The following is a 13,762-nucleotide window of genomic DNA, read 5'->3' on the forward strand; positions in this document are numbered from 1 at the left end:
AAAATCATAATTTACCAATGTATTATTTTGCTTTTTAACGATTAATTATCGACATAAATTCATTTTTACTGTATTTAACTAACTCCAATAGTAAAATAAATTCGGTCCCTTTATTATAAATTATTTATTTGCCTAGTGACATACTTTTTACTTACAGAAAAAAATTGAATAATAAGTCAAAACAAATTAAATCAATAAAAGAGATAAAAAATCATTTTATTTTCACTTATAATTTATATTTTACAAAAAAAATTCTTTAATTGTTATCAAATCATGGCGAATGATCAGTTGAAAAAATAATTATTCAATCAAATTACTTTATTACAATTTGGGTATTTTTCCGGTGTTCACTAACGGCTAACAACAAATACTGAAGTTGTTCTTCGTTTTTAGTGAGACACTTATTGTAATCTTCAATTAATGATACACCACGTTCTGCAACATCATTGACGATAGCTAATTTTCCAAAAAATTCCTTACACTCTTGAGAACTATCATTATTGGACCAATTGCTTATGTCTTTATCGATAAAATCATACGGCAAATCAAATTCTTTGAATATGGTGAGCGATTCTACAGAAATGAAGTCACTGATATCTTTTTCTAGCAATTCATCTGAATCGCTTGCTACTTCATATTTTCTGGTTTTAGTATTTGATGATTTATTATTTATTAGATTTTCAATCATTTTTTTCTTCACAGTCAGGTCAATAGAATCATCAAATAGAGACATTATGGCTAATTGATCACTCAAATACCATAAATGTCTCACCATTTTCTTGAGAGCAGCTTGCGATACAGTCGAGTTTATTTTGTTATATAATATCAATTGTTGCATCAAAGTCAAATCATTATTTGGAGCCAAAATTGCCGAGGATGAAGTAAACCAAGCTTTTATATAAGTTGTAACTATGAAAATACAAATATGACGAAGATTATTTAACTCTTTAGGTGTAATCTTAAACTCTGTTCGAAAAATAAATATTTTCAAACAATAAATCGCCTTCGACATCCAACGAGCATGACTCATTGCTCCCGGACATTTAAAAGTGTAATTATCCTTTGGCGTAGCTCCCAAGAAAATAGATGATAACTCCAAAATTCTCGATAGTCATTTCTTGGAAGAAATTTCTGCAAAAAAATATGATCATTTCTGTTATTATTGAAAGGTAATATCTTTACATGAGAACTGGAGATTTTAAATTGTGTACACAAAACGTGGTCAACTTGAATTAAGAAAATTATTAAAAAGAACACTATCTTGCCTAAAATGAAAATTTTCTTTGACCAAAAAGTTTTTCTGTGTACTTTTACAACTCAAATAACAACTCAAAATATACCTGCGAATAATTATCGATAAAACTTAATAGTTCATCTTTTTGGTTTAATAGTATATTAGCCACTATCTTATCGTTGATGCCAGCGTTATATTGGGATGTGTTGATTTTATTCCAACCGATTTTAAATCGATTAAAAATGGAACGTTCGGACCTGATTGTACTGGCCAGTAAGCTTCAAAAACGCCTTTTATGACAAGTTCAATTACATGATGACGACAGGGTAACCATATAAGCTTTCGTTTCAGAATTTTCTCAAGCTCTACGCCAGCGCCATGATGAATTCCTATAGATTAGAAAGATAAAGATTTGATTAGAAACATGAATGGCAAATCAAGTGATTTTTTATTTTGAACTATATTACTTCCATAAATTCTGAAAATATAACAATCAGTGGAGTTAATTTTTGTAATAAAGTTTATTTTTAAATATTATCATCTGACCACAGAAAACTTTATTTTTGGCAAAAAATCAACTTGTCGGTTTTAGAGGTTTTTAATTGGAATATTGAAAAAATAATTGTGAAAAGATCTTAAGTATAATTTTTCTCTACTTTTTCAAATCTGAGCTTTTTCAAGTAAATAAGACTAATAATTAAAATTTACCCGTATTGGTTGCTGCAGTATCAAAGCATATCGCTTTTATGTAATTACTGACACCCCATTGCTCCATAGTTGAGTATACAGCTAAAAGCTTGCTCAATCCCAGATCCTGAATTAATTTTTGGAATACCCAATAGCTGTTCACTGCCAGACGATGTTAAAAGCACCGGAAGCCTATCTACTGTTTCTGTCCCAACAATATCACTTAGCAGTTTACCATCCCAATGGACCACATAATTGTCATTGAATTTTAAGTCTTCTTTTAAGCCTTTAGCAATTTCTTTCCGATGAATTATACGCTGTCGTTGAATAGTTTTATAACTCAAATTTACATTCCGAGTATCGAATCCCACACTTTTTAAAGTAGCTGCCAAAACATATGTGGCGCTTCGGCTACTTACATTACCACGATCCAGTGCAGCAGCTAATTCTGGCGTCATAATATTAATTTTTGGTGTCCGTTTTGCTGTTAAAAAATCTGTTTCAAAGTTAGACACATTTTGAATTTTGACTCATAAATGAATCTCACTTTGATTTCAACTCCTTACTATATGTTGTAGCATCACAATCATCATTACTGTTATAATCACGAGAGGTGTCTTCTGAAAAATATAAATTATTTTTGACATTGTTAAATAGAAAATACACTTCTTACAAAAATAAGGGGAGCAAGAAAAATCAAAATATTTGGGGTATTTTCAACAGTCTGTAACTTATAAAAACTATCGTACAACAAATAAAAAAAAAGCAAATTTCAGCTTTCAGTATTTTATTTTTTGGATCTGAGTTCCAAAAATTTTTTTATTCCTAATCTTAAGAAATCTACCGAGATAAAAATTTTTGAAATTTTTTTTGGTTTTTATTCTTAGCTTATGGATTTGGAAAAAATTTTTTTGATTTAATCTCTATATGGACTGGATATCTTGCTCATTGAGCTTCGATTTGTTAGTTTGAAAACCTCGATTTGAGCATTTCTCGCTGAGATATCGGCGTTTTAATGAAAAAAGACCATTCTGTCTTTGATTATCAATACCTCATCAACCAATGATCGTAAAGAAAATTCAAGATGGGTTTTGAAAACTTGGATGAATTTTCTACAAGAATTAGCCATTGATTTTTGAAAAAAATTTTTAATCATTACATGAATTTAAAAGCAACAAAAAGGGCTTTTCGTAGTTTTTTAAAAAATCAATTGCCTAATCAAAATTTGCTGCAATTTCCTTTTTTTTTATTTACTGTACGATAATTTTTTCACAAGTTACAGCCTGTTGGAAATCCTCCGAATACTTGGATTTCTTTCTTACTTCCTTAATTTTTGTAAGAGTATGATAAAAATTACACAATTGTGTAAGTTTGCAAGGCAATTAACTACTAAAATATTATTTTTGTGTAGAAAATATGCAAAAATAAGTTATAAAAATTGTCCAATCTTAACATAATTTAAGTTAATTGTACAGAAAAAAGATTATATCATCAGCCATATAAATTTTAGGAAAATCTGAGATTTTTCGAGCGTGAAATAATTTCATTGGCCTAAAACAATTCGATTTGAATCAAATTATTTTAGTTTTCTTAGATATATTTTCATCAGTTGAGAAAATTGATTCTTTATTGAAGAATTTTTCTTACTTTGTAATAAAACTTAAAATTTATTGAATATAATAATTTAGATAAGTATTTATTCATTAGAACATAGTAACTTATTATTAGCACGGTACAAAATAGTTATTTTGACTTTATTAAACTATTATTAATGAATACGTACCTATCGCCTCTATTTCCATTATTTCTTCGTGTTTTCGTCTGAGATATTATTATTATTTTTCTTGCAGATTTGAAGACATTGGAAGTTGAAAATCAATATTATTATTTCTATCGAAACCTTTTAAACTATTCTTCCCAGCGATGTCAAATAATTGTTCGAGTTTTTTCAAAGCTATTTTCTCTTTGTTTTTGAGCACGTGATTTTTTGCGATTGCACAGTAAATCTTTTGATTTTGTGAAAATACTAATTATTTTCTTTACAATGTTGCAAAAACCAGAAGTTGAAATCTGCAAATTATTCCAGCAGTCTTGAACGACACTAGCAGTTTTTGAAGCACTATCATAAATTTTTAATTTGAGAACTTTATGTTGATAAAAAAATAATGATAAAACTTCTTTGACAGTCGGAAGCTTACGGTTATTAATTTTCTCAATAGGAACACCGATTAAATAAGTTTTCTCCAATGACATAGTGGCGAGTTTTTTATCAAATCGAACTTAAACGTTACAAAGTAACGTAATGAAACAATTCACAAACACAGAATTAACTAAACGCTTAATTTGTAATACTGAAACAATTAGATACCATAAATAAATTCAAACTATCAATTACAATTAAACAATCTAAAGAAATAAAAGAATAAAATTATATACCAAACAATAAATAAATACTTAATGAAAACTCAAATTTGCGTTGACAACGTTTAAGTTACTTTGCACAATGAAGAATAGAATCAAAGTAATTATGCACAAAGAGTATTCATTTTTTTTGAACAATGCAATGATAAAAAGCAGGGGGTGGGAGTGAAGAAAGGCTATATTTTCAGCTTCAGTAATAGATTACGGAAAAGCTCACGATACCTCGCAGCGCTTTGGCGTGAAGAAAGGCAGCGCTGTAGCGTATAACAATCAAGGTCATTTTCCGATCAAAGGAAATCAAAGTTATTATACACGGATAGTATTCCCTTTTTTGAAAAGCGCAATAATAGAAGCAAGGTGGTGGGAGAAAGGAAGGCTATGTTTTCAGCTTCGGTAACAGATTACGGAAAAGCTCACGATAACTCGCAGCGCTGTAACGTGAAACTTTCAAGGTCATTTTCAGGTGGTCGACTTCGCTAATAAACACTTACAAATGTAATCGTGGAGGGAGAGTAAAATTAAATTCTCGTTGACATTAAAAAGGACAAAACAACAAGAGGGCTAAAACGGAAGTTTAAAAGTGTAAGTTTATAGAAACAATATATCCCTATACAAATAAATAATTTATAATAAAGGGACCGAATTTATTTTACTATTGGAGTTAGTTAAATACAGTAAAAATGAATTTATGTCGATAATTAATCGTTAAAAAGCAAAATAATACATTGGTAAATTATGATTTTATAAAAATTTAGTCTTCCAACAAAAAATTATTCTCAATATTAAAGTCATAAATTTTTCAATCAAAAGGAAAAAATCATGTGTAACGCGAAAAAAACGATAAATTATTTTTGAATTTAACTTCAACGTCGAATAACTTTGAAAGGAGTGAATTTAATCAAAAATGTTAAGAGACCTTTTTTGTAGAGCATTAAATTTCCTTTGAAAATAAGTATTTTAAATTGTAAAAATATTGATATTTCTGGTAGCTACAAAAATCCAAAATTGAAACGCAAAATTGAAAAAATAAATCTTTGTTTAAGGCATGATTACAAGGAAACGGCTTGTTTTACAGTAATTTACAAAGATAACTTTTTTAGGAAATTTAATTTCCTATTAGAATACATATCGCTAAAATTTTTCAGATTGATAATTAACGAATTTTGAGTAAAAATGCGATTACTGTTGAAAAATCAATAGTCGTAACGATACACCCTTAATATTATTATTAAGGACTCAAACTTGCACAATAATTTTTTATCATCATGAATGATATTTTCACAGTATCGATAGAAAAAAAAATAGTCAGTTTTTGGCCCAGTCTAATATATATATATATATATATATATATATATATTATATATATATATATATATATATATATATATATATATATATACGATATAACGCGGCTTATCACGACGATAGCGTGGAGAATTCTCAAGGGATCTGAACTAAACTCAACATACTTATTCTATAGACTATTAGGAAGGTCAAGTTCAAATATGAGCTTAATCGGTTAAATAGTTTAGAAATTACAGCATTTTAAAATTCTGAAATTTTGAAAATTTGATACTTTCACCACTTTTTTTTCAAATAACTTTTGAATGCGTCAAGATATTCGATTTCTGTAAAATGCATCTGAAAGCTAAGAAATTAAGCTTCAATTCATGTGCATTCATTTTTTTCTAAAACAAAAAATATCCACCTTATGATCATTTTTATGAAATTTTACTCTTGCAGTCGTTTTGTCTATATAAAACTGATTGAAAAGTATTGAAGTACAATAATTCTTTCCCTTTTTTTTAATTTAACAGTAAAATCTGAGAGATAAAAACGTTCTGAAAGCAAATTTAATAGTAGAAAAAAACTATCTGAGTCTAAAATAAAGTTGTTATACGTGATTCATCCATGAAGCAGTGAATTAGCCAGTAACTTCGTCATTACACAGATTTCCACATCACCCATGAGGTACTGTGTGTTAAGATGCGTCCCCTTTCTTTTACGTGGCGGGTCTCCAGTAGGCCTTTACCACGTAGAGAGGAGGAGGGAAGCAAAATATTAATTGCACGCCTCATAGCGCGAAGCGCGTGAGGTTGTGCTTTATACTCGACTCGTCAAGGTCAAGCAATTTTGTGATCTTTAAATGTCTCTATCACAACCATATTACACTTATACAATAATATAAGTAGATGTACACGGAGAAATCATTTAAATCAAACCATTTTTTACTTTCTAAAATCATTTCATGTAGCTATTTTGAAAAAAAAAACGTTTTGAAAACAATTTTACGTGGACGTCTGGATGTCACCCCATTTTGGATGTACCAATGATTACTCCCGAACAAATTGATATTTCAAGACCGGACCTTTTTTATTAGTTTACGAATGCGATGAACTGGGTCCGTATTTCATATCAGTAGCCTAGTTTACGTATTTTTTTTTTAAATTGAATTTTTATTAAAATTTATTACGATATAACCGTACAAAGACAAACGAATTTTTCTTATTTGTCACGTAAAAACTATGGCGCCACTTGATAAAGCTAGATTTTTTTAGACTGCGTACGCATATAACAAGAAAAAAGGGCGCTGATATTTAAAAAAAAAAAAAGTACTCTGTAAGAAATTACTTAATTATAATTTTCTTTTTTTTTTATCAGTTACACAATTTATTTTTTCTTAAAAAATGAATGAGCGTTATGAGGCGTGCACTTTTGGATTTTCCAAACTTTTTAAGTTCTATAAGAGTTAAAAATCAAATGTATTTATAATTTTATATCTAATTACTCAATCATTCTATAAAAAAATAAAGATTATGTCAGCAGAGTACACTCCTCCGAAGTAAAACTTACTTGGCAATATTAATTGACAGAAATTAAACAGATAAAAATAAAAAAAAAAAAAATGAAGAAATTAACCATAATTTATTTAACAAAGTTACTTTTCAATTATTTTTTTTTTCTAGGAAAAAAAAAGATTATAATCCGAACGCGATAAAGATAAATATGTCATAATAATAATTTTGATAACAATAATAATAATAATAATAATTAAACAATAAATGAAAAAAAAAAATTATGGTCCCAAAATTAAGTCAACATTATACAAAATTGATTAATTATAACAAATTTCATGTAAATAATAAGTAATTAACAAATCTCATGTAATAATTATTGATTATAATAAATTGTATATAATAACTGTGTAAACTTTGAGTCTAATGATTACAAAAAAAAATCGTACGTTAAAATCTAATTGTAATTTTAATTAATAAGTAAAAAATGAAATATACTTCCATTTCGGCTTCCGAATGGCACTTTTTTTTACAGTGAAACTGTTTTTGTTCGGATTTTAGTATTTTTTGTAATTATAATAAAAATTTACAATTGGTACCAACTTAAATCTCGCATTGGCTGCATTTTTTATAGCAAACTATCCTCTTGAAGCTATAGTTTATGTAAAAACAATTCCAGCGCACCCTGGCGGATGTAGATGCAAGCTGTGAAATGTATTTTTTTAACTGTAGTTTCCTATCTATAGGAAGATTACCATGCATTCTCAAATTATTAAGTCTGTGGCATGTCACTTTTTATATAAAAAAAAAGTCAGGATCGAAATTTTTGAGCTTGCTATAGTTTGTGCTGATAAAATTTAATAATTTCAAGTAGATTAATTATTATAATTGAATATAATTAATTAATATCAGTAAAATAAAGCATGAATTACTGTTATAATATAAAATTTAGGAACAAGAAGTACCGTAGAATTAAATAAAATTTTGCAACCTCAAAATACCGTTCTGCTTACAGTAAACATAGTCGGTAGTCTGGCGCTCCGTTTACAATGGATTTGAACGGAACTTGGCGCCAGATTCTACCGAATCTGTGGATTAAAAAAATAAAATTTATAAAAATTTGTTTCTTATATTTTCTTGAAATCAATTTCTAATAAGTTAACTGATCGATCTAAGGTCTTATAAAAACTTTGTGCTTGAAAATCTGCATCGAATACCGCCAAGAAAATCAAAATCAAACAACTCGTTCAAAAAATATCGCAGTTCAAGAATGAACAAGCGAGTCTGTTTTAAAACAAATTCCAGATTTTGAACTCTGAGAAGAGCTCAAAAATAAATTACTAGTAGATAAATTTATGAGCGCGGAAAGCTTGACAGATGGTCTGTAGGGTCAATTGGAGGATCAACTGTTTTCCAGATTTTTATTTTTAACATTTATATTAAAAATTGATTAAACATAAGAATAATGTTTTACCAAAGCAATAGTTTTGTGATTGTTATTTTGAGATTATAAAGTCGATTTAAAAGAAAGTTTACGATTTATTTACGTTTTGCCGAGTATTTATTTTCAGTCAAAATATATATGTACACTGTAAAAAATCCAGAGTGAATCGGGAGTGAATTTCACTCGCATCATTCGGAGTTCCGGAGTGAAGTAATTAATAACTCCGCGTAGGGAGTGAATCCGGAGTTTTTATTTGCGGAGTGATTTCAGAGTGATTTCGGAGTGATTTCGAATTTCACTCCGAAAAACATCTGCGTTCGGAGTTTTTAAAATAAATAAAATAAGGATGAATTTTCGTTTTACAAAAAAAATCTCACAATTAATTAATCTTTATATATATATATATCAATACTGCCATTCTAATACATCGTATCCCACATTTAGTAAATTTTACAGCAGACGGTAAAAACAGTTCATTTTTAACATTGATTAAATGGGATTCAACGGATGAAAATATTTATTTAAAAATAGTTATTAAACTATTTGACTTTTAAATTTTTAACATGATTTGCATAATATTGTTGTGATTCTATTTTTAAAAAAAAGTCAATATGTCAAATTTTGTGGGATACGACGTATTAGAATGGCAGTATCGATATATATTTCTTCTGTGCGTGTGTTTGTCACTGAACTCCTCCTAAACGGCTGGACCGATTATAATGAAATTTTTTGTGTGTCTTCCGGTGGATTCCAAAATTGTTTAGATTCACAATTCAGTCCACGAGAAAATGTTTATTTAATAGATTTTTTATTTATAAATTGTTTTTGACCTTGATTACCCACATACACTTTTCATATATTTTATAAATATCATATATATATATGAAAAAATTCATGTGGGTACTCAAATGAAAGCTCTTGATGAGTATAAAATCTGAATGGGCTTATATTTACGAAAATGTTAATTATTGAAGAATGTCCATTGCATATTGTTAACTAATGATGTTTTTAACTATACAAGCTCATTTCTAAAATTTATAAATTTGAGACATGTGTACATGACAACGTCTGTCGGGTCCGCTAGTATATATATATCTGCATGTTTTTTTTGAAAATTTTTAATTATAGTTAATTTATAAAAAAAATAAATAAAAACATTATAATAATAATTAAAACGAAATGTTATTAAAAATAATAAATTTAATTTTTAATAATTAAATATAAAAAGGGTTTATAAAAATATTTTCTTTACAAAAATTTATTTATTTCTAAATTCATTTATTTTGGGAGTGAATGCGGAATTAATTTTATTATTAATAAAAATTAACTCCTTCTCGGAGTAAATATCACTCCCGCTGGGAGTGAATCAATTAAAAATCATTCACTCTTCATTCACTCCGCGTTCACTCCGAAAATTTTTTACAGTGTATATGCGAAAATAAACAAAAGATGGAAAGATAAACATCTATTATTTCAAGTAAATAAGTAGAGCATGTCGTTAGTATCCATCAAATTAATTGTTAAATTTTAATTAAAAATTTTTCCGAAACTTCTCACATTTAATTTTGTTGTCAAATATTATTTTCAATTGGGATGAATCATAAGTTTTTTTAATAATAGCTTATTTTTGTAAAAAGATGAATAGCCAAGAATTCTTTATGCTCATTGACTACTCGAATGAAATAGGAAACAATTGTTGATACGGTGAATAGCTGAAGCTCAGTCACATTTACGTACGATGATGATTAATAACCGTGACTTATTCTTAGTAAACTAGGCACTAGTTACCAACGTATTATTCCTGCTCTCATGTAAACTCTTAAAAGCTTTCATCTTAGATATTTAATTAGCCGGGATAAACTTAATTATCTGCAATCATAAGATTTAAATGTGCTATAACTTTCAAGACTTTAATTAAAATCCGTAATTGTTTTATTTATTTAATATTATTTTTGAGGAGTAAATTTTTGGCTCTTAACAATTGATTAGTTTCTTATTAATTATAATTATTAATAATCTATTTTTTTAATTATTATCTGAAATTTTTTATTTAAAAAAAAAAGTTAGCATTCGTATTATAAAAACCTTTTTTTCGTTAAGTTCAAATTCTTTCGCAAGTTTGAAATTGAAGTAAAATTTGTTTTCTTTCTGATACGTAACTTCTCAAGATGTTTCACATTAAAGTTTCTGAAACTTTTTTGAAGTTCAGATTTACTGCTTTACTATAAAATCATTTACATATTTTATGTACTCTTATAAAACAAAAGTTTTGATTTTTTATTCATTTAAATTAAATGAATTTAAAAAATTTCACTGAAGTATAACAATTACTTTATAAATTATTAATCTATACTATTGAATAGATTCGTTTTTTTAAATGCTAAACTGAAAAAATTACTAAGCAATTATACATAAAATTTAAACCAAAAAATTCAGCGTGTTTCGAAAAAAGTTTTAGTATATAATTCATGCTCAATTGCTCATTTGTAACCTTAGTTTTTTTAAAACGAAATAAAATTTAAATAACTAGAAAATCGAGCGCGCTTCGCGCGCTTCTGTTAAAATTGTTATTATCGACAATTTAATTAATTTTCACAAATTTTATTTATTAATAATCAACCGTTGCCATGGTAATCGTTTCCATAGTAACCGTTGCCAAAGTGGTTACCATAGCAACGAAAAGCTACAACAATGAAAACGTCACATCAACTTTTTAATAAAGGATAATAATTTTGAAAGTTTATTTCAAATATCTAGCTCAAAATGAGTAAGCATTTTCATTAGTTTTCGTAATAGTACTTCAATTTTTAGATAAGCTGGAATAAAAATAAACTAAATATATACCTTCAATAATCTATATCTATACAAACTAATAAAAAAAACCCTTTTTTAAACATGCCTGACTGGAACAAACTATTAAACCAATAGAAATTAAATTAATTTCTTAAAATACATCGGTCTCAGTTAGTGTTTTGAGATGATAATATTTTGTCGATATTTTGTTAGTTGATAAGAAAATAATCATTTTAGTAAATAAAACGTAATGATTACATTGTTGGTGAACTAATTTTATATATTTTAAGTTGATTAGAATCTTGATTACAATTATAGAGATGTCAATATACAAAGCTAAAAATAATTTTCATTTTTTAAGATTAACTTATAAAGCATTTCGATAATATTTATACTATTTATCCTTGCAAATAAAAAATTATTTTACTAAATTAAAAAAAACAAATTTCAACTCGAGCAGTTGACAGCTAGTAAAAATAATTAAAAATTACCGATGGTTTAGTAAGAATGAGGACAGCAGCTCTGAGATGTTTGAGATTAAGAGTCTGAGTGTCTTCTTGATCGTCGATCTCCTCTCCTAGTAGCGATGAGGTGATTTGAATGGAGGATTGTCTGCAAGTTCTGAACCTCTCACTTTTACAGGGCAGTTTCCCAATAGAATCATTGCTAAATTTCCTCCCACTGGAGCCTTCGTCATCACACCCTTCGCGATCACTTTCCAATTTGGTCCTGGTGAATCCACGTGAGAATGGGCATGCCATCTTGCTTACTGTTCACACCACCGCCGCTATGTCCCACTAAGCCTCGTGGGAGGTCAATGCTACAACTAAGCAGCAACTCTCGTTGCTAGTTCTACGATCCTCTATTAATTATCCAGGCATCCCTATTTATTTATGTTAATTACCCGTTCTCACTCTGTTACAATCAACTCCTGAATTAATTTATCGGGATTAATCTAATTTAACAACCAAATTTTAATAGTTGTCTGTTAACTGAAAATTTATCGAATTAAAAATAACAACAACAACCACAACAACAATAACAATAATAATAATAATAATAATAATAATAATAATAATAATAATAATAATAATAATAATAATAATTATTAATGCTTACAAAAAAAAAAAAAAAAAAATTTTATTTTGTTGAGGAAATTTTTTTATGAAAATTATTTTTATTCTGAGTAATTTTTTTTTTTCTGAAATTATAATTATAAATATTATTATTATTATTATTATTATTATTATTATTATTATTATTATTATTATTATTATTATTATTATTATTATTATTATTATTATTATTATTATTATTATTATTATTATTATTATTATTATTATTATTATTATTATTATTATTATTATTATTATTATTATTATTATTATTATTATTATTATTATTATTATTATTATTATTATTATTATTATTATTATTATTATTATTATTATTATTATTATTATTATTATTATTATTATTATTATTATTATTATTATTATTATTATTATTATTATTATTATTATTATTATTATTATTATTATTATTATTATTATTATTATTATTATTATTATTATTATTATTATTATTATTATTATTATTATTATTATTATTATTATTATTATTATTATTATTATTATTATTATTATTATTATTATTATTATTATTATTATTATTATTATTATTATTATTATTATTATTATTATTATTATTATTATTACAAATAAAAGAACCTTTTTTCACACTTATTCTCTAGGCTAATGAGCACGAGCTCGTAACAACCGTGTCCACATTTGACTTAGATTCTCGATGTCTTTCATTCGCAAACATTAAAACCAAACAATCCAATATTTTGTAACTAAACGAACAAACGAAAAACTATTAATGAATATCATCAACAAAATTTTTTTCAAGTCTTATTGTTGTAAATAACTTATTGAAAATTCGCGCGCAACCCACGATCATGAGTACACATTAAACAAATGTATGTTTACAGTACCGACATTACGATAAATGTTAATGTTTGAGCGCGTAGCGCCATACTGGTGAGGAATTGACCGAACGAGGGACTTCCACCCACCAGTTCTTTCCCAAGCTCTGGGATCACCAGCTGGAGGGCGAGGGTTGAAAAGAGAAACCACTAAAAGCGCCATATAACAGACAAAGAACCTAGATTTATAATTTGCGCATGCGTTTTTTACCTTAACCAAGTGTATGTGTATGATATATTTAGGTGGAAACCCGCGCGGGCGCTTCTATACCACTTTGTACTCTCACCTGACCCTCTCGTACTCTGAAAAAGTCACCTGGTAATTCTATTCCAGGGTAATATTTTTTAACTGTTTGAAAAATAGATTTATCGGAGCTAGAAGCTCGGAGCTTTTTGTTTGA

At 27.1% G+C, this 13,762-nt stretch overlaps 1 protein-coding gene across 3 annotated transcripts in view; it reads right to left on the minus strand.

The window, feature by feature from the left end:
- Positions 1–13,422, minus strand: part of LOC123271496 (head-specific guanylate cyclase) — a 296,342-nt gene extending 282,920 nt beyond the window's left edge. Inside the window, exons 1-3 of one of the 3 annotated variants that reach the window (XM_044737841.1) lie at positions 13,331–13,348; positions 13,105–13,229; positions 11,866–12,366 (exon numbers count right to left, since the gene is read on the minus strand). In XM_044737841.1, coding sequence (XP_044593776.1) covers positions 11,866–12,135 — 270 coding nt within the window. In that variant the 5' untranslated portion in view covers positions 12,136–12,366; positions 13,105–13,229; positions 13,331–13,348. Of the gene's footprint in view, positions 1–11,865; positions 12,367–13,104 lie in introns of all 3 variants that reach the window. The other 2 variants (XM_044737842.1, XM_044737840.1) reach the window with 2 other exon arrangements.
- Between the last annotated feature and the right edge of the window lie 340 nt (positions 13,423–13,762).

This window comes from Cotesia glomerata, linkage group LG9 (genome assembly GCF_020080835.1).
Source record: "Cotesia glomerata isolate CgM1 linkage group LG9, MPM_Cglom_v2.3, whole genome shotgun sequence".
NCBI classification, from domain to species: Eukaryota; Metazoa; Arthropoda; class Insecta; order Hymenoptera; family Braconidae; genus Cotesia; species Cotesia glomerata.